The 21283-nt window shown below is 39.4% G+C and overlaps 1 protein-coding gene across 1 annotated transcript in view; it reads left to right on the top strand.

The window, feature by feature from the left end:
- Positions 1–21283, top strand: part of TENM2 (teneurin transmembrane protein 2) — a 618654-nt gene that overhangs the window by 496754 nt on the left and 100617 nt on the right. The window contains 3 exon segments of the mRNA XM_017726535.1: positions 10959–11164; positions 17814–18009; positions 20978–21079. Of these exon segments, the coding sequence (XP_017582024.1) occupies positions 10959–11164; positions 17814–18009; positions 20978–21079 (504 nt within the window).

The following is a 21283-nucleotide window of genomic DNA, read 5'->3' on the forward strand; positions in this document are numbered from 1 at the left end:
CGACAGAGCGCCCCAAAACGCCGCCGAACCGCCCCAAAACGCCGCCGAACCGCCCCAAAACGCCGCCCGTTCTCTCGCTCCTGCGGCTTTCGGCACACCCCGTGCCGGCCGCGTGCTCGGGTGCGCCGCTTCGGGGTTCTAGTTTATCGCTAATGAAGCTGTGCTGCCGCGGGCGCTGGCGAAGTGCTCACAGAAATGTGCTGTGTTCACTGGCTACGTGTCCTTTCTCCGGGTATAGCTTCGAGATCTCAGAGAAAGAGGAAGCTGAGGGAGCTGGGGCTGTTCAGCTCCGAGGGGTGACTGAGAGAGACTTCATTAATTGTTGAAATATCTGCAGGGAGGGGTCAGAACACGGACCAGGCTCTCCTCGGTGGTGCCAGCCAATACAACAGGAGGCTACAGGAAGGTGATGCTCAGAAAGCTCCACCTGAACATGAGACAGAACTTCTTTCCTGTGCCTTGACTGAGCACTGGATCATACTGCCCAGAGAGGGTGTTGATGCCTTTTCCTGGTCTTAAGAGTCAAACACGGTTAGAAGGGGAAAAGGGATTTTACCTTGGTATTTATTTCAAGGATCCTTGGGTGCACACGTCCAGGTCAAATGCACACTGCAATGCACACCCCCAAAAGATGGGGTATAACATTATAGGTGTTACTAATTAGCATATCTATCAAAGATTCCCCAATTTAAGGCTTCCCCTATGAGAGGCTCGAATGAGCCCCCTCCCCAAGGAGCCTTCCCCTGGATGGTTCTATCTTAGTTTACAGAATGTGTTCTGGAGAGGACCTTGGGCTCTGGGACGCACTGATCCCTAGCTACAAAGCTTCTAAAATGTTGAGTCTCTCAGCTTGACAGACAAGTCCGAGAATGTAGGCAAAAAGCACTAAGAATACAGAAGTTCTAAAAAAGGTATAACAGGGGTATAAAAGAAAAGGCAAAAAATCTTCATGGCATCAGTGTGGAGTCCAGAACCTTTAGGACACAATCCTGTGCCCTGTGCTCTGGATTGACCCTGCTGGAGCAGGGGGGTTGGACCAGATGACCCAGTGTGATCCTGTCCTACCTGACCCATTCTGGGATTCTGTGAAAATCTTGATTTAGTAGAAGTGCATTGTAGTGCTTGAGAGAAGTCAAGAACTGGCTTGCAACCAGGACCACATCCCTGGTTCTTTTCTCTCAGATGAATTCTAATAGAAAACGCCAAGGACAGCAGAATCTGACCCATGGAAAGCAATCCGTCCTGTGATATTAATGTGAGAAATACAGACAACAAATGGTTTCTTTTTCTCTTAAAGAAAAACTGTCCAGTGGAGGATGACAAAGACATGGCAATTGAAAGAAAAAATAAGTAAAACCTAGAACCAGAAATACTTTCTTAAACTGAGAAAATGTATGTTAAAAACACAGAGAAGTTACATGTCACAAAAAGGATTTTAATCATTTAAATTGAAGGCCTTTTATTGGTGAGGTTCAGGGGTTTTCTTTGCTGCATCACATAAGGTCTTCTCTGATTATTACAACAATTATGGGGAGAAGGCAGAACAGAATGTTACAATTAGAGCACCTCCCACGTTTTAGTGTGCTGGGATGGTGGGATGGCGTGACTGGAACAGGAGAAGTCTGAGCACTTGATTTTTGTCAGCTAAGTAGTTCTGTACAGAGGCTGAGCATTGTCTTGCTCTCAGGACCTGTAGCTCATGTTAAACCTGATAATTGCCAAAGCAAGTGTTAGGAGCAAATGCTGACAGAGGATACTTGTATTGGGAAAACAATCAGTTAAAATAGAGCTGGGAGAGGAAACTGAGTTGTTCTTTTATGAGGTTGATAATTTAATGGATTTGCTTCTGTTTTCAATGAATGGTGCTGCTGCTGCACCTCGGCTTCTCCATGTTTTCCATGGAGGGTCTAGTTTGGACTTCCTCCTTGTCATGAATTCCTACATCCTGGTGGTGCCAAAAACCTGAGGATTTTTAGACAAACGTTCACTGGTTTGGCTTTCATCTCTGACTGGCTGTAGGTCAAGGCGGATGAACAGCACATCCCTAAGTGCAAGGTAGAATGTTTGTATTGCTGCTGAACTGCCTCCAGGTTGTGCACAGGTGAGAGACCCGATGGTTTTGGGCAGGAAGCTGAAGAGCTCAGGTCGGCAACTACGGTCATTTAGCAGACAACTGCGGGGGTTTAACACCTTTCCCAATTCCCTCCCTGCAGCTTTTTGTTGCCATCTCTGTGCAAATATAGGGCAGCAGGACTGTTGAATTGGAATATGCTCATCTGCCTGGGGCACTTCAGTGCGAATTCTGGCAGTTTATGCCAGCCCCACTCTAATTAGCTTTGCACATTTGAAGAGGCTGAGATGCTGTTTAGGGAGTGGTAACCTCCTGTAGAGGAGACAAGGAGACAGAACTGCTGGTTGTGTCTCAAATTGCTGCAGTTAGCTTTCCTCAGAGTGTGTTGGAAAAGTTTACTTGTTCTTCTGGCATTTTGTAGAAGGTTGCTGAAATGCTGATAACGTGGGGGAAGGAGGAAGAACAGTATTTAGGCAAGTAATCTTCCACAGTGGAATAAAATGAATGACAGGTTTGGATGAACACAAGGAATATTGAAAAGACAAATTCTTAGAGCAGGGAAGGGTGAAAAGTTTTTCTACCTCACCTTTCTTTTTATTATGTCCAAGCTAATATTGCTATCCCAGCAGTTTTTAGGAAAGCCTCTGACAGCTTTTAACACAACAACCATTTCAGGGCTCTGGCTGTGGAGAGTGACCTTTCTATAATTGACACAACTCAGGATGAAGCCATTCTTTTCAAAACATGGGTCTCCCAAAGAAACCTTTAACCCCTAGTCTGAGAAGGGACACTTAAACACAAGCTGTGCCTACTCAGCAAGCAAAGCATTTTAAAGTAGAGCAATAAAAAAAGGGGGGGGGGGGGGCAGAAGGCATGTATTCAATTTGATCTGCCTGTTCCTTATTAAGAGACTAAATTGTGGTGTGAAATAATAAAACTGCAGTTTAAGAGGAATGTAAATTACTTTATTACTGCATTTTCCTATCTGAATGAAAACAAAATTCACTATTAAGATAACACAGTTTCAGGTTTTTTTGTAATTACACACTACATCTCACTAATACTGGGTATGTCTGAAAGGAGGAGGCAAGTGCAGCGGGCAGAAAAATCCTCAGTGCTGCTGTAAAACTGCAAGTGAAGTCCACCATGCTGTGAAAGTTGTGTTGACCTAGGGATTTAAATTAGGAGACAAAAATTCCTTTCTTAATACAAATCGTAAGGCAGTATCCCTTGAAGGTGCATAAAACCCCAAAAACTGATTCTGCCTTGGAATTTCTGCAGGATGACATAGATTTTAATGACATTTAAAAAGCTTTCTGAGAGTGAAACCCATTTATCTCTCACGTATCTCTTACGTTGCGTAAGGATAATGTTAGAATTTTGGTGTAATAAATCTAAATTAAAGGGAAAAGTGGGGAAAAAAAGAGGCATGTTTGGAAATAATTGCTTCTTCACAAAGAAGTGAAATAGGTGACCTTATGGGATTTATCTGTGCCTAAATTCTGTTAGTCTATGCCAGAAGTTTTCTACATTTACAATTATGTGGTAGGCTAGACACACATTTCCATAAAATCTGTGACTATGTGCTGTTTCCTTTTTAATTGACAGAATATACCATAAATTCAACTTTAATCATTTCAGAGGAGACCTAAGATAACCTACAATTTATGTGAAAATATCCAAACTAACCCCAGCTGAAAATCCATATAAAGAATGCTTTGGTGTCAACTTTTTTGCTTAGGACATACTGTCTTTGATGTGCCCACAAATTTAGCAAATTTTCTCGTCATTCAAAATTGACTTGGTATTTCGTATCTTGATTGTTTGCTGTTGGAATGTTCTAGAAAGCTGAAAAACACAGTAAAAGATTGTGATCTCTGATTCTAGAAATCCCCCTTTTAAAAGAGACCAAAAGTAATTGTGGACAGTTGTGGACCTGAAAGATCACTTTAGGTACAATAAATATTCTGACTCTTAGGAAAAAGTTGATATGAATTTGTGTTTTGATACTCACATAATCCAGGGTTTGCTTCTCTTTGGACGAAGTAAACTTGATCCAAGTTTGTGCTCAGTTTGAGATATTTCTCAAAGTCTGTCACAGTGTATGTGGATTTCAGAAAGACTTTTTCAAAAATATTACAGTTATTAAATATGAAAGTACTGAAGTGTCATGAAAAAATACTTGTTTCCAGATATCAAATTCAGAATTGCAAATATAATGGCAATAATGAAACAAAGAAAGTTTAATTAGTTGTTAAATTTGGCACCATCTCACTTGCTTGAGATGAGAGAGAGGAAAAACAGATTTGTACTGATGTAGCAGAAATTTTCCTTGGATAGATGTGGAGAGCTGAGCTCAGCAGTCATTGTGAATTTGTACAGGTTGTCTTCAGCTCTCTCCAAATGATGTTGAGAGCTCTGCCAGATGCTGCAGCTGCGAGTCACATTCTGGTTTGCACACAAATTATTTTGTAATAGTTAAGATATTTTATTAGCAATGGAGCAGACAGGCAATGCTAAAGGAGTAAGAAAATTCTGAAATGGGAGGATGTGCCACCCTTACAGAGGGATGAGTTGGGGTTCAGATGCAAAGAGAGCAGCTCCTGACTGCCTGCCTGAGGCACCGGTGCCACCCCCAACTGTGCTCCTGCTTAAACCGACCCAGCCCACAGTGTAAGGACTCGGCAACAGCTGCAGGGAGCTCTTTGTCGTTTTGTAAAAGATAAACTCATCCCTCATTAACAGTGTAAACAACATGAATCTTTTGGTTTCTACTATTTCCTTTCAGACGCTTTGAAACAGACGATCAAAATGTAATAACACTCAATGTATTTTAAATGTCACTTCTGTTTCCTTCATTCAGTTTAATCAAGACAAGCCATCATTTTCCAGGTGGATTAATCTTATTGAGTAGTTATGTGACTAATGTAATGTAGATCTTAATTAACACATTAGCTAGCAGAAGTGTTAAGATGGAGGCTATGAAGGCTTGCAGATGTGGTCTTCTGAATATACACCAGACTCAGGGGCTGGCTTAGAAAAGCAAAGGATTTGGCTAAATTCAACAGGAGTTTTAGATTTGTGGTCGTGTTAATGGTGATAGCATGAGTTGCTCTGTTCAAAGTTAGGTGATGAAGTTTGGTAAATACCATCAGAGGTGACTGTTATCCTGATTTAGAAATTCATAATAGTATTTATTTGCTCTTTGTGAAATGCAGTGAACCAACAGATCTTAATTTTATTTCAGTTATAATTTGCTTCTGATTCTGAAAGCGATGACTCTTGTGAAGTCATGCTCACATAATTGTCAAGATGTGCCTAAATTTTTAGGTGTATCAGGTGTGTCATATTTTACTAAAAGCAAGGTGTTTAATTTCACTGCCACATTGATTGGCTGCAGCTGAGCCAGTGTCTTCTGCATACACTCTCTTTGACAATTTCTTTCCTCTTGCCACAACAGAAAATTAGGATGATGACCAGACAACCTGAGATTTTGTTTTTGTACCAGAAGCTGTTTTCCTGGACTTCTGAAAGCTCGTACACTCAGCAGTTTCCTTCCTCCTTCCTTCACAAAACAGCTCACTGGTACCTCAGCATCTTCAGCAGAACTGAAGTTCAAGATGTGCCTCAGCAGCTCCTCCAGACAAATTCTCATTGCCTGGCTTTTTAGCTCACTGTAGCTGAGGGAGTTTGTTTTGCAGTAGCAGTCAATCTATTGTACACATTCCAGAAATAATCTGTTCTCACTTGAGTCCTAGGGCACTTAGGTGATAGTAGATAATTTGAAGTGTAAGTTCATATGGGGAGCTGTCAGTGTGGTAACAGTGCATAGCACTGATTTTTCCACTGAAGACATTTGTACAGAAAAGACATTTTCTACTTTATTTTATTTGCCTTTCTGGAACAATAAGACATGTCAGGTCATATAAGTAGCAAATTTACCTAAGGAAAAAAGTTAAATTATCATGGAGATCCATAGTAATTCTCACACAGTCTTTTTTGGCAAAAAGTCAGTGGAGTCTCTTTTTATATTGAATGGTTTCCTTTACACAGCTGTACCATAAATTTCTTCAGAATTCCAAGTCATCTGTGAAAATCCCTGGCTATATAAAAAGAAAAACAGAAAAATAAGCTAGATAAAAAGGTAAAGTAAGCTATGTCTGTAGCAGTGATTTATACGAAATATAGAATTACAGGAAAAGAAGGTAAAGAGAATTTAACCAACTCCTGATATATTAGGGGTTTTATTAGGTTATATTAGGGGTGATATTTCTTCCTCGTATTTAATTTGAGGTTGTCTACATTATTTTGGTAGTTCATTTATGATCCACTGGAATGGTTTTTCTGCTAGATGTTTTTCAAGAGTGCCATCAAGATGCAATTTGCAGTCATCCCCGTGATAGAGGCACACAGTCACAGCACTGGAGTTAATTGCTGTTTAAATGTGATGTCTGTAGTGTGACACTGCTGGTAGCCAGATTTCATTTTTCTTTTTAATTTTAGCTACAGTGTAGGATACTGTAGTTATAAATAATCAAGTATATCTGGTTTCAGTGTAAATACAGTTCTGCCTCCATAGCTGACACTGCTTGACATCAGTTAAATTAAAGGCTGACTGGGCATGTCCCATCCGCTGCCACCTTGAATCTGACCTCCAACTCACAGATGAGACCTGCTGACAACTTAGCAGGGGGAGCTTGCACTGCTGTTGTCATGGATTGCCTGTCTGATAGCTTCAAAGGCAAATATACTTGAATGCTAAAACAGTCTTTTCAAATGTATATGCCAAAATAGTAATTCAGCTGGGTAAATAAAACAGCAGTTTAAATGAATAAGTGTTATTTAGTTGATGAATATATGTTTGACTGAGTGATTGAAATGGCTCCCTTGGGTAAGATGAAGAAGTGTGCTTTTAAAACTCTTTTGTAGATGTTTATAGAGAGAAAATGACAGGGGGAAAAAATCGAGTATCTATGGGGTTATGAGATAAACATGGAACTTTACAACAGTCACCCACAACAGAGAGAATGATCTTGGGATTCATTTGTTCACAGCAGTATGAGTAGTTTGGGTTAGTCTTTCTTCACAGATTTGTCAGTTTGTCACATCTGTAACTTCACTTAAATGCAGTTGATGCTCTTTGAATGTGATCTGCCGTGGTCCATCACATGGAAGAGCTTCTAAAAATACTTGAAGGGGAGTGAGTCAGGTGGCAAGATACATTCTCTGCATTAGGAGGTGAGGACTGAAGGGAGCTATAAAAAAGTTTGAGTCTCTAGTGACAGGGTTTGCCAGTGAAGCTGTTAGTGCAGAAAAAGGCATTGCAAATACCAAAGCTAGGATGATGGTCTGCTTTTCAGGTTAAAAAAAATAAACTTAAGCCTATTAACTAAGAAAAGAGATTCAGTGGTCATATCTGCTTTGCACTTTCTCTCTGTATTTATATCCTGGGGAGGAAGGAACATGAAGAGGCCAGTGCTGAGATACCTCCTGTAATATTTTTATTTACTGCTCTGCCTTCCTCATCTTCAAAGTGAGAATTGTTAAGAATTCTGTCATTATTAAGAATTCTGTTTCACAAGTAGGCATCTGAGAGCAGCAAGATCATGACCAACCCAGGTGCACTGGCAGTGTCAGAGCAAGGAGTAGAACAAAGATGCTGTCACTAGTTTTGTGTCTCATTCAGTAATGCATAATCTTTAGAGTTTATTAATATTGTGCTGGACTTAAAACTTTTTAAGTTGTTAGCTAAATTTGCTATAAATATGAAACCTAGATTTTAGTACAACTTTGAGCACTTCTAAATTTTGTTATTTCAGCATTGTAATGTAGCTCCGTAAAAACAGGATGTCATGAATTAGATTCTTAAAAGCAAAAGGAAAGGATCCTTTCAGCATGCCAGAGGTGAGGCAGCAGCTGTTCCTGGCAGATGTGGCACAGGCTGGGTATAGAGCGTGCTGTGCTACAGAAATACAGACCGAAAAAAGTCACCCATCTGCCCCATTCTTTGCTGCAGGTTAAATATATCTCGATCACTTGTGAGAGCTGATCATCTAACCTGCTCTTAAAATCCTCTGCTGTGTTGAACCCATCACAATTCCCTTCCTGGGGAGATTTTCCTAAGATGTTCCAGAAGGAGTGGTTTGGAGAACTAGAAACCAGGTCATTTGTGTTGTAGAGAAAAATAAGAGAGCATCTGTGGGGAGATGCTTCCAAAGATAATACCAAACTGAACTGAATCTTTCAGTATTAGAAACCTGAATCATGTCTCTAGGCTCACTGATGCCTACAAATTCAATTGTCTTATCTGCAGTTTTCACCAATTTTCAACATCTTTACTTCAAAATTTTGATGAGAAATACAAAGGAATGGTCATCTTCTAGTAATTGTTTTGGGGAAAGTCTGACATCCAATATATTTTTTATCTTTGCATGCTGAAGTAGTAGGAATGTAGCTCTGGTTCTCCTGATCACTGAAATTTTATCATTTTAGCTTAATTGAGGTATTTGAGGATTCTTGAGTCCTTTCCCAGATAAAAATACAAAGCAGAATTTTGGATATCCAAAGGAGGCTGAGGCTAAATTTATCCAGAAATATTAACCTTGATGCTCCATTAGAATCAAATTTACTTACAAAGTTACAGTTCTAGAGAATATATACTCAACAGATTTAGAAGCAACATAATTAGTAAAAGTCACTGACAGTTTGGAGTTGCTTTAATAGCCAATGGAACTATAACTGCCAACAGAGACTACTGTGGCCTTACCATTCACATGCTCAGTACGTTTGCTGCACTGGATAATAATAATTCCTGGAAATAGCTTTTTCTTTGACTGGTTGGCTATGGATATATTGCTGCTGAAAAACAAGGTTCTTTAGAGTGTGTCAAGGAGCCTTTTTCAGATTAGATACAGTTGATGTTCATTAAAGAATGCACAGTCTGCTTCCAAAGAAATTATTTACAGCACACTTTTTAAGAATATTGAAAAAATATTCATCATTTATTACCACGTCTTGGAACTGTGAAGTAAATATAATGTTCTCAAAGGAGGTGAAGGAGCCTGCAGTCTTGTGCTGACTCCCCAGCTCTGCCAGTGATTCCAGTATAACATGGAACAGGTGATTTTTTGTGTGTTCTCTGTCCCTGGTTTTCCTCTCCATGTAGCCTTACCCACTAAGGCCTAATTTAAATTCCAGTGAGATGGTGCCTGCCTTCATTGAGATAGGAACCTTGAGATACCCTCTGTTGCATAATCCATTAGAAATGAAATCCTGTCGTTTCCATGAAGCAGGACATGTTTGGATCTGGTTGCTCTCTGTGCTCCTGGTGGCTCTAAGGGCACTTTGCTTGACACTCTCAGCCATTTTTCCTTTCTTTGCAGCCTGTGGTTGCAGCTTCTTCTGCTTTCTCTTTCTTTGTTAGTGCTGTGATGTTATTGTAGACCCATTAACACAGAAAATGAAAAAACAAACAAGTTGCCAAAAACTATGTAGCAGTTGGTATTCAGAGCATTCTTTTACCATTTCGAAACACTGCCAACATGGTATCTGTTTCATTATGTACAAGTGTAAGTGCTGCTAACAGATAATTTAGAATCTATAATTGAAACCGTGCTTTTGCAGCACTCTCAATTAAAGACAGTTAAGACAGAAAAGCTGTTATGTACTTACCTGCTGGAATTATATGTTATTCTGTGCCATCCCATTACATGCATACAGTGCTGGAGTATATTTCAAAAGTAACTTGCCATTTATTGAAAATAGCATTACACCATGGCAAAAAAAAAAAGCGTGAAGTAAACACTGAGCTTTCTACAAATGCTATCAGGTTGTAGCAGAGTTATCACTACCATCCAGTGTGTGTTAATAGTGGTATTAGTGATACCTTTAAATTTCTGTGACTGTTAACAGATATTTTCAGTGGTTTTCTGGTTATTATAGTGTCTGTTGTAAGAATTTTTAAGTGGATTTCTCCCCATGTTGTTTGGGAATACCGAACACAAAATCAAACGTTGCCACATATTGTAGCTTAAAAGCACTGCTAACTCTTGTGTTCTGCACTCCATGTTTAAAATATGTGTAGCCTCAGAACCTGTTCAGCTGAGAAGAGAAGGGATTTGCGCCATGTTTTAAAAGCTGACTATTTCATGGGCTGGAAGCCAGAGCACTCAACCAGAAAGGTCTTGTGTCTTGTCTTCAATAATGCATGCTGGAAAACCAATGATGGTTTTTAACTAACCACAGCACGAGGGAAAAAGACTTGAAGATAGACCCTGCTTCAGGCAGAGAGAACTTAAAAGGCACCACATTGAGTTGTGCTAACTTTGTTTAAAGGAGAGGATGCATGTTAGAGTACAGAAATTGTCCTCTAAACCCTTCTGTGTGCATTTCATTTCTTCTGCCAACTCTCTTGTCTGTAACCTAAAGTCTGTTGGACTACTTTAGTGAAGAAAACAGTAGTAATAAAAATTTTCAATCAGTTAATTTAGATTGAAGTTACCCTTCAGTTGACCTTTCTGGCAATTTTTTTATAGCCTGGTTGTGTACAAGATGCAACTGAAAAGAGCACAGGGAGATTCACATGTGCTTAATTGACTCTCTACTGTTGCTATTTGATCAGTGAGGAGCAATCACAAAATAAAGGGTTTGAGGAATGAGAAGATTGCTGATGCGCCACAGAAAAAAAAGGGTGGCAGAGTTTTCACTTTTAATATCAGCGCCAAATTCTTACATACTTACTGAAACAGCGGGCAGATTGCATCTGGATAAGAAAGTTACAGCTCAATTTAAGAGGTGTCACTGCCACAGATGTTCATCTTGAATGAATAAAACTACCTGTATTAAAACCAGTTATCTCATTGGATTTATTTTTGCTTTTGTTTTATAGGACCATGGGTCACTAGGAATAGCAGCATAGATAGCGGAGAAACTGAAGTTGGCCACAGGGTCACCCAGGAGGTGCCCCCCGGAGTTTTTTGGAGGTCTCAGATCCATATCAGCCAGCCACAGTTCCTGAAGTTCAACATATCCTTAGGAAAGGATGCTCTTTTTGGTGTTTATATAAGAAGAGGACTCCCACCATCACATGCCCAGGTATTTTACTAGTGTGTTTGTTGGCTTTGAATGTCAGAATGCAAAAGTCTGGAGCATCTTTGTTGGGTTTATGTTAGAGTTTACAGAATTCAAGTTTAGGGATCCCTGTGGATTCCTTCATTTGTGATACTTGACTGAACACCTTGGTATTAACATTTTTAGGTTGTTGCATACTTCAGCAATACATTTATAAAAGAAGTAATTATGTCCTTGCCATTCAAACAAGGTTTTAAATCTCTGATATAATCGTGGCACGAATTGGGATAAAACTATCCAGTTATCCATGAGACAAAAATGATGAGCTGAGGACCAAAATCTTTGATCAGAGTTAGGAGTAAAGGAGTGGGGAGGTTTACATGGGTTTATTACTCTGCTTCTAAGAATTTATGAAGAAGGAGCTTTGGCTGTGCAAAATCCATCACCGTACTGTAGTAAGCTGTTCTAAAATGTTCTGTGAGTTACTGAATGGATGTGTTTGAGTGGTAAGAAATCAGGAGCAGCAGTGCAGAGCCCAAGGAGGGGAGGACATGTGGTCAGTTTTCCGTGAACTACACGTTAGCACGTGGTGTCTGAAATCTGATACAAAGACTAAAAAAATTGGGAAATTGCAGAGGGGTGTTGACTGATTTTCAGTCATTTCCAGCCATCCAGGCAACACAAAAAATGTATCTACAGAGAATATGTTCCAGGGTGGGAGCCTTTCTCAAGAGTGTTTCGATTTTGGCTGTAATGCTTCATTCAATATGTTGTCTTGAGGGTGAAATTATGTCTGTGGATCTTCAGCTGTTCCAGTGAGGTAATGGCATCATTCATTGCGCATGTCTCATTTAATTCAGAATTCTGGTGCTCACTTTCCCTATTCCATCATTAATAAAATGGCAGTTTAGTTGAGGAAAACAAACAGAAGTATAAATCATGAAATGAAAATTACCTAGGGCAACCAAAGCTCCAAAGCAATCGTCAAAGTTTGCTATGAATACAGGTTAATTTTAATTTTTTGACTAAGACATGATGGAGGTATGCCTGTATCTTTTACAAGAAATCCAGTTGGGAGTAGCTGGTAGCACAAAATATTTTTTTTTAGTTCAAGGTGAACTTTATATTGCAGTATGATCAGATGTATTTGTTCTAGGTTTCATTATGATGTTCTCATCTGAGAAGGCTATGATCAGGCAAAGTTTTTTTTTCTTTCATTCCACCTCACATGGATAGAATATAAATTTTGTGACCTTTCTGTTAAATTAAATAATGAGAAATATCATCTGTGTTTCCTCTTGAGCTGAATTCCTCCTCAGAGGACCTGTTTTCCAGTCTTCAAAGGAAGCAGTTCTAAACCTCTTCATAAGTGGGGTTAATGAAATCCACTGTATATAAACTGGTATACATCTGGTCTGAATCTGCAGTATAAACCAGCATAAACTTTCCCACATTCAGCAGGGTCCTGGTGCTTGTTAATAGGGTGATACAGCAGGAGATTCCTTGGCATTTTTGCCCAGCAATCAAAATTCAGTCAAGCTGCTACCAAGAGAAATGATTTTAGAATGAGAGAGGCAAGCTGTTACAGACCTGAGTTAGTGAAAAGAAGCCTTGTTCTGACAGAAAGGAGCACAATACTTTTGTGTGAATGAAAATAGTCTGAGGTTGACACCAGACCGTATTTTAAAATTGAAATTTAAAATCCTTGTTTCTGTAGGTTAGGGACATGAGCTCTAAAGCAGTGAACAGCTTGACAGTTCATCACTGATCAGTGCTCATATGTCAAGCCGAGTAAAATCCTTTGCGGGAACAAGTCAATAATCAGCAAATTAGGTACATGATTAACCTGAGACAACAAGATGCAGTTCCTGTCTGAGAGCCCTGCTGAGATTTAACCTTCTCAGTATTACTGTTTAGCAAATATTCCAAATGCCTGGTTTAGTCAGTCAAACTGATGTAGCTGTAAACTTGTCTGGATGCAGCCTGTGTGCCATGTGCATGGGGAGTGGAGCTCTAGAGGAGAGGCAAATACACAGTTTTGAGTGGTATGCAGACTACAAACGGGAATGCAGAGCTTCTGAGCAAAATCCTTCCAACCTGTGTTGTGCTATGCAGAAAGAACAAGATGCACATCGCAGGCTTGAATGATCAATAGGAATTTAGTAGAAGAGAGTCATATAAATAGAATTGATAATGTATAGAAAACAAACTGTAAATGTCAAATAATGCATGACACGACTCTGCAGAGCTTACAGCAATTATGATGTTGCTACATGCTGGTAGCAGGTTGCAAATGATGCATGAAATGAGGTAACCCGATAGGAACTTCACTGGAATGTCTGGAGAAGGCAGTGCATGGAGCTGTATTGTTTTCATTTCCAGCAGAGTGTTTTATACTTATAAATTTTTCACGTCAAAATGAAAACTCTTTTCATTCAGAACTGTAAATGGCTTTATTTGAAAAAAAACTTGGAGAGCAGGGGAGCATCAGTGTTCCTTTGGTTTTCAGCAGGTGCTCAAACACTTCTGGGTGCTCTGAGCACCTCAGAGTTACCTGATGGCCCCCGGGCTGTGAGTGCTGGGTGCTGGCCTGAGCTGGCTGGCTTATGACACATCCAAATGTGGGAACAAACCGGTCGGCTGCCATCGTGGGTGTCAGATGTTTTGTGGCTGTATTTTAATGAATAATTACCAACTGGATTTTATGAAGAACTAATTTTAGAGCACTTTGCAAACAAATTTCCCTGCCATATGTTTTCCCGGCTGCTTAGATCCTACAGGGCTTTGGCATAAAGGCGAATGCTCGCCACAATGCCAAGCGTGCTCCCTCTCTCCTGTTGAATATGCATCCCTTATTGAGACAAGAGCTCTAGGAGATCTTTCTTTTCAATTCCTAATCTCAAAAACTCTTAGGCATTTTGTGGAGGCATGCAAATTGTTTCAAATCTAAGAAAATCCCTGAAGATTATGCGGGCTCTCTGCATTTCTGGTCCTGAGCCCTGTGAGCTCTCTCTGCATCGCAGTGGGCACAAGGGGTTCCCTTCCTCTGTGTGTGACTGGGCTCAGTGGGTCTGTACTGGATGAATGGGCTTGTGCAGTGCTGGAGTCACAACCGTAGGTGTAAAGTTCCCAAACTGTTTTGCTAACTCCCCACGGTTACTGGAAAAAGAAAGTCCTTATTAGCCTATGAATAAAATGCATCAGAGGGTAGAAAGCACTGAATGGAGAAATTATAAAAATAAATTGCCCAGAAAGAACTTAGCATGAGATTTTAGGTTTGTAAATAAAAGTAAGCAGTAGGATTTCAGTATGCTGGGTAGTAAAAATAAACAAGCTCACCAAGAGAGTGAATTTGGAATTTGTTCAGCGATGTAGGCTGGCAAGTCACTTGCTTATATTGAGCTTTAATCATAGCAAGTACTCCCTGCTGCAAAATTGAACTCTGATGATGTAGTCATTTGGGATTTCTGCTGCATGTTGTTCCTGAGCAGTTTTAGCCATTTTTATGTGACTTTTGGTATGAAGCTCTGAAATATAAAGGATCATAAAAAAAGAAAACAAAAAAGCCAAAACTCAGTGAAACTTCCAAATTACTTCAGAGACTTAGTTTGGTTTGACATGTCTGTTCCCTAATTCATGTGATTTAGTGGCCTCTTCCTTAGCAGTTGTGTGTGTGTGTGTTAGATTAAGAATTCCACAGTTGCTTTTTAATGATCATGAAATTACTTTCCTCCTTTTCCTAGATGGGTCCTCTAATCTATTCATATATGCCAATAAGTAGCTTTAAAGCAAGAGTGATATCTTCAGCACAACATTATGTAAAATTAATTAATCATGCATGGGTGGTAAATCAGAAAACCAACAGGGCTGTGAAAAGCAAAATGATTATTCAGCCAAGCATGTGAAGAAATCTTATCTGCTTATGAATTCACAGTGTCATCTTGGTGACCCTTCAGTCAGATATTTTTGATTTTGGGGCACATATACCTAGTCCTTAGTCACATATTAAGATTAATACACCCAGGGAACCACCAGCAGATACATTAACTTCCTTCTTTTTTTCCCCTCAGTCCTGAGAAATCCAAAGAGGGATAAAAATGTATTGTTTTCTGTATCTCTTTGCACCGGTACTTCAGCATTCACTGAGTTATCCAGGTTCAGTCATTTTGCTTTTGCCTGAGCATTACATTATTTGTCATAGTTTGATTAAAGAGGGGCAATACCGGTCTTAACTGTACCAAAGTTAAAATTGTTGTGCCAAGGGACCTGCTCTCGCTAGGTCACACCCCATCGTCGTGAAGAGAGATTCTGCAGCTGAAACTACTTCAAGCAGTTTCAGGCTGAAAACTCTTCCCCTTCGATCTGGCCAACTGCTGAGCCTTCTCTACTATATGAGGTAGAATCAGCATCAAACAGAGGGAGGCAGAGGAACCTGCCAGCACAAGCAGAGACGAACAGCGTGTTGCCAGTGAGAAATGTCAGCTTTTATTGCTACTTCCTTAGTTGACCCTTTGTGAACAATCGTTCTGAAGAGCACAATTTCTTTTTCCCTAGATGTTGCCCAAGTAATAACATTTCCCAAGGAGGTGATGAGTCTGTCCTTAACCTCTGACTGTTAGACTGTGGGCTTTAGCAATCTTTCCAAATGTCATTGATTTCAGAGATAGATATATGTGTGTTTGGTACCTCAGATATGCTGAAAGTTACTGGCATGCCAGAATTCTCTACATCTCCAGCATGGTTTGCCTGAATTTTACTAATTTATCTAATTTACCTTTCCCCATAAACATCATATGTGGAAACTGGCTCAAGTTGATGGCAATCTGATAGCGAGTGAAACTTTTTATTCCACTTCTCTTGCTTTGTCCCTCGTTTGAAAGCATAGGATAATAGAATGGATAATGCACACACTGTGATGATGGCTCTCAGCATTAGTAGATTTGGGCTCAAATTCCTCCCTGCCATGGGTTTCCTTTGTGGCTGTAGGTCAGTGTCAGTTCCACATGTTTACCAGGAAGGCAATAGTTCTTCCAGACACTTCTCTTTGTTGTAAGGCTGAGCATACCAGGGCTTTATATTGCTGCTAGGTAAGAAGTTTTCAGCTAGAAAGGTGAGGTTTTATACCCCAGTTTTAGATAGCCGTGATGCCACTAGAGTGTTAAATTTGTCTGTCTCTTCCACTAGAAGGAAAAAGCTTCATTATTTAACTGCATATCATGAATAATTTGCTAGGACTTACAGTTAATGAGTGGAATAATGTGTGCAAGGCAGCCCTCTCTGGGTGTTTATTCTATTTAGGAGGCAAGATTACAGTTTTCTGTTGAAACTGAAAGCAAGGGAAGGTGGATGTTTTCTCATAGCTGTTGCAGCACAGCCTGTAAGTGTTAGAGATAATGGAGGGAAATGTAATGAAGCTACTGGCAAGCGAGCACGTACTATTACTGCATTTTATTGAACACATACGTCTTTCTTTAGACATGTCTATCTATCTCTATCTACTCCTACACAGATAAATGTGTCTAAAACAAGATGTGTTTTCATAGGGGACTTGTTACACAGCTATCAAAAGATTAGATGTATTGTTTTTGTTGCTTCTTACGGGCTTCCCTTAGATAGGGACTATGAGATCTACTCAGTTGAGCTTGAAAGCTCCAGAATCACAGACATTAAACACAGAAAAAAAACCTATTAGGACAGCTAGTCCAGCTGCTTTGTTATGCAGAGTTATTCCCTGTTGTAGACTAACCAATATTTCTTCCAGTCCTGTTTAATTGTGGCATCTCCATTGGGAGGCTATTTACTGAGCTTAATAGATAAGAAGCTTATCTGACATTCATCTTAGATTTCTTTCTTTCTTTTTTAGTTTCGTGCCATTAATGGTGCCATTGCTCTTATACTCTAAATAATCACTTGCTCTTTTTGATCCCTTTTCCAAAGATTAATGCAATGTTCTACCTTACTTGGAAACCATCCAAACAGAAATTCTCAGTTTTCCTTAGCATAAGTTCAATTCCCTTATTTGTGTTATTCCTTTCCATGCTCCCTCTGGGTTTTGTATCACACTTGCCCTGATTGTTCCACATACAACCTCAGGTAAGCAACTTTTACTCTGTGACATAAAACTTGTGCAGTGTATTTTTTCTGGTGATGAGTTATATTAGACGAGCGCATTTCCTGTCTGTGCTATTCCTGTTTCACATTCTGGGGGCTTCCATTCAATGATATGTCTGGAGTTACATCTCAGATGTCAATTCCTGTTGCAAAAAGAATTTATTGTAGGTGATTGCTTAGAAAAGGGTTTAGGTCTCCTGGGTCTCTGAAAGCTGTGTAGGAACCTAAAATTAATGGGTCAAATAGTAGATTTCAAATTATTTCTCAAAAAACAACCTGTCAATTTGTACATTTTTATGATCATCTATGCAGAGGAAAGATGCATAATTCTAGGTCACTATTTAAGAAAGAATAAAAGTCACAGAATCTCTATATGTTCCATGGTCAACTAGCAAATGTTAGTGTCACATTTCTTCCAGAAATACCATTTTATGACAAGGTAGAGGAGAAAATAGAGGGTCATATTTTGAGCTGAAATATTCTGTATTCAGGTCTGTTTGTTTGGGGTTTTGTTTGTGTTCTCTTTTTTTTTTTTCCCTTGTTTGTTTTTTTTCACCTGCAGTATGATTTCATGGAACGTTTGGACGGGAAGGAGAAGTGGAGCGTGGTGGAGGCGCCTCGGGAGCGCCGGAGCATCCAGACCCTGGTTCAGAACGAGGCCGTGTTTGTTCAGTACTTGGATGTGGGCTTGTGGCACCTGGCCTTTTACAACGATGGCAAGGACAAAGAAGTGGTCTCCTTCAGTACAGTCATTTTGGGTAGGTATTTCCACAAGCTGGGCATTTTTCCTCTCTGTTTATATCTTCCCTTACTGAAAGCTGTAATATTTTCCTGCAGTCCTCAGTATTTGGCCTGTTTGTCCTTATGTTATGCTGTGCATTTTTTTTCTCAACACTACTCTGGCAAAGAGTCAGTAATGGGGTGTGGTGACTTTAATTCATTCATTTTTTTCTTAGTATTTTAGCATTCTCATAGATCTCAAGTTCAGTTTTGGAAAACAAGGCTCAGATAAGTTCGGTGTGGTTTGAAGCATTCCCCAGCTAATAGTCCTCTCCCTTATCTCTGTCATTTTGATACTTTTTATTTGCTTCTCTGAAGAAGCCTCTTTACACCCAGGTGGAATAGCATCCAACAGGAGAGCTGTTTAATCTTGGTGGAAAGACAGCTCAAGAAACTGATACCTGCAAATGAGATTATTGTTTGCAGCCACCCTAGAGATTAATTGAGTCAGTTAATTAACTGTATGTTGTTTTACAGCTTGCTACTCACCTTATAGTGAGTCATCTCCTCAACGTGGTGGAAGAACATCCAGCTGCAGTTTTGTTAGAATAGGATTACATTCAGTTGAAAATCAAACTGAGTCTAAATTCTCCAAGTTTTATTGGATTTGTTGACCTTTGAAACACTTAATGAACTTCGCTGACCATCTTTTCACAGTGGTATAACAAATTCTGAGATGTCCTATGTGATACTCTGTCCTGGCTGGTGAAGTGTTAAATGGCACTGTGTTGTACAAATTTGTAATTGCTGTTAGTTTAGGGAAAGGGAAATTGTAAAAAGTACGAGTGAGTTTTTAGACTTGATGAAAAGTAGTCAGAGGTATTTTCTAGTCTTGCCTAATTAATAATATGAAGCTTAGGGGTTTTTTTTCCTTTTACGTTAGAATAACATTCAGTTTGTTGGCTTAAGTCCCAAAGGGTGCAAGAGTGTAGGTGGATAATCAATACTGTCGTTAAGCACAAACATAATTGTTTCTGGTAACCTGAATTAAGATGAAAAAGAAATACTTTTCTATGAATGTCGAAATATATATATATATGTATTTGCATATTTCCCTCTAGAAGGCTTTTTCCACTTCTCTAAAACCAAGAACATTTGTGCTTCTATCTTGCTGTGCCCCTGTTGTGCTTAGAAAACCTTAGAATATTATAAGCTGCCCTTAAAAAAGTTGCCTGGTCAAGGCTATAGCTTTCAAGAGCATCAAAGGTCTAATAGCCAGGTAGGCTGCTTGATAGTGCAATGATAGTAATTGAAATGAAATCTGGAGAAAAGTATAGTGTTTTATCTGGTTCAGAGGTGGTTCTACACACACCTTGTATCAGATGCCTCATAATGAAAGGCTCTGAGACAGCTGAATGTCTCTCTGGTGTGGAAGAGGAGGAAGAATAACAGAAATTATGTTAACTCCCAGACAATACTAAATTTACCGTGGTTTTGAATACACAGAAAATGCATTTGTGTGCTATGAAGCAAAATAATGAATAAATCTATAAACAAGCTTCTTTATGAGACGAATTGATATCTTTGAGCATTACATTTCAATTTTTCTTTTCATTGTTTGCATGAATCATTTCAAGTGGTAAAGCTAATGACATCTCTTTGAAAATTTTCTTTAGACTTCTTCTATTTGGTGTCCTGCAACTGTGAAATTAGATTTAAAGTTCTACTTGAATCCTTTTCTTCTTTGCAGTTTAATTTGACAAATAAAAATACTCTCTGTAGTTCTGCGAGTTCCAAATCCAGATTTTATTTTCTGTGCTGTACAGCAGCTTGGTTTGGTGCCTGGGGCTGACAGAACCATTTAGTTTGGAACCACAGGTCCCACAACAACAGGGAGTGGTAGTGAGGAGTAATACTCCAATTAGATTTTTGTTCCAATAATTCAGTGTTGAAAATATGTTCTGCTGAAATCCAACAGCTTTCAAATTAAAATCATTTTAAGAATTAATTTCAAAAATGAAATTTTATTTTAGGTTGTTATTATGCAAAGTAGTGTATGTTTTATCCAAATGATAACAGAAATTGTGGAAAATAAGTATTTTGGTACAGCTGAAATGTTATCAGGCTGATGTGTCTCCTCATGTTATTGAAGTCATCAACATTTCAGTCAGTCACTCAAACTCTAATATTAAACTTTGTCCTCTTTTTACAGAACTCTTCTTCATCCTCTTGCACAGTCACTTGCACCTTTTTATTTCATTTTTTCAAGGCTCAAGTAAATTTGCCAGAGCAAAAGAGCTCCTCTTTGTCATGTTCAGCAGATATTTTTGTCAGCTTAATTAATGAGGCTTTAGATGCCTGTAGAAGGAAAAGAAGACACAGTCCTTGGGATAATCAGTTTCCCATGGCCGAGTGGTTGTGCAAGAACAAAGTCTCATTGCAAAAGTGTTGATTTTCCTGATGAAATGTGTTTGCTACATAATATAAACTCAAACATGGCTGTAGAGGTCTTAAGAGGTTTTGCCTATTTTTGGAGCAGAGGATTTGAGCACTACCAGACGACTTTGGGATCTAATAGTGCCCAGAACTTAATATGTGACTTCAGTATGTCACTAGATCTCTACACTTACTCATGCTGCCATGAAACCTGGTGCCTTCTGCTTCACTGTGTTTGCTACATAATATAAACTCAAACATAGCTGTAGAGGTCTTAAGAGGTTTTGTCTATTTTTGGAGCAGAGGATTTGAGCACTACCAGACGACTTTGGGATCTAATAGTGCCCAGAACTTAATATGTGACTTCAGTATGTCACTAGATCTCTACACTTACTCATGCTGCCATGAAACCTGGTGCCTTCTGCTTCACCTGAGCCTTGTGCTGTTAATATTGTTAGGGGTTGTTCTTCTAAGTATTGAAGACAAATTAAAATGGAGAAAAATTAAACCAAAATCTGTAGCCTTAACAGGGACCAACCGGTTAATGTGCTTGTGATGCTTTAATTTCAGACTCAGTGCAAGACTGCCCACGTCACTGCCATGGGAATGGCGAGTGTGTATCAGGGGTCTGCCACTGTTTTCCAGGATTTCATGGAGCAGATTGTGCTAAAGGTATCATTTTCCCTATATTTACAAATAACCACAGTGTGTGTTTGTGATCTATTGATCTACGGTGCCTGCTAGCTAGCATGGGTCTGAGCTAGATTCAAATAGAACAGTTTGCTTTTTTTTCTTAGATCTCAAGTTCAGTATGATCAAGAGGAAGTACTGCCATGTTACCAATGAGCTTGCATAGCTACAGCTTTTTTTGTGGCT

The sequence above is a fragment of the Corvus brachyrhynchos genome, unplaced genomic scaffold, assembly GCF_000691975.1.
Source record: "Corvus brachyrhynchos isolate BGI_N302 unplaced genomic scaffold, ASM69197v1 scaffold262, whole genome shotgun sequence".
Taxonomy (NCBI): Eukaryota; Metazoa; Chordata; class Aves; order Passeriformes; family Corvidae; genus Corvus; species Corvus brachyrhynchos.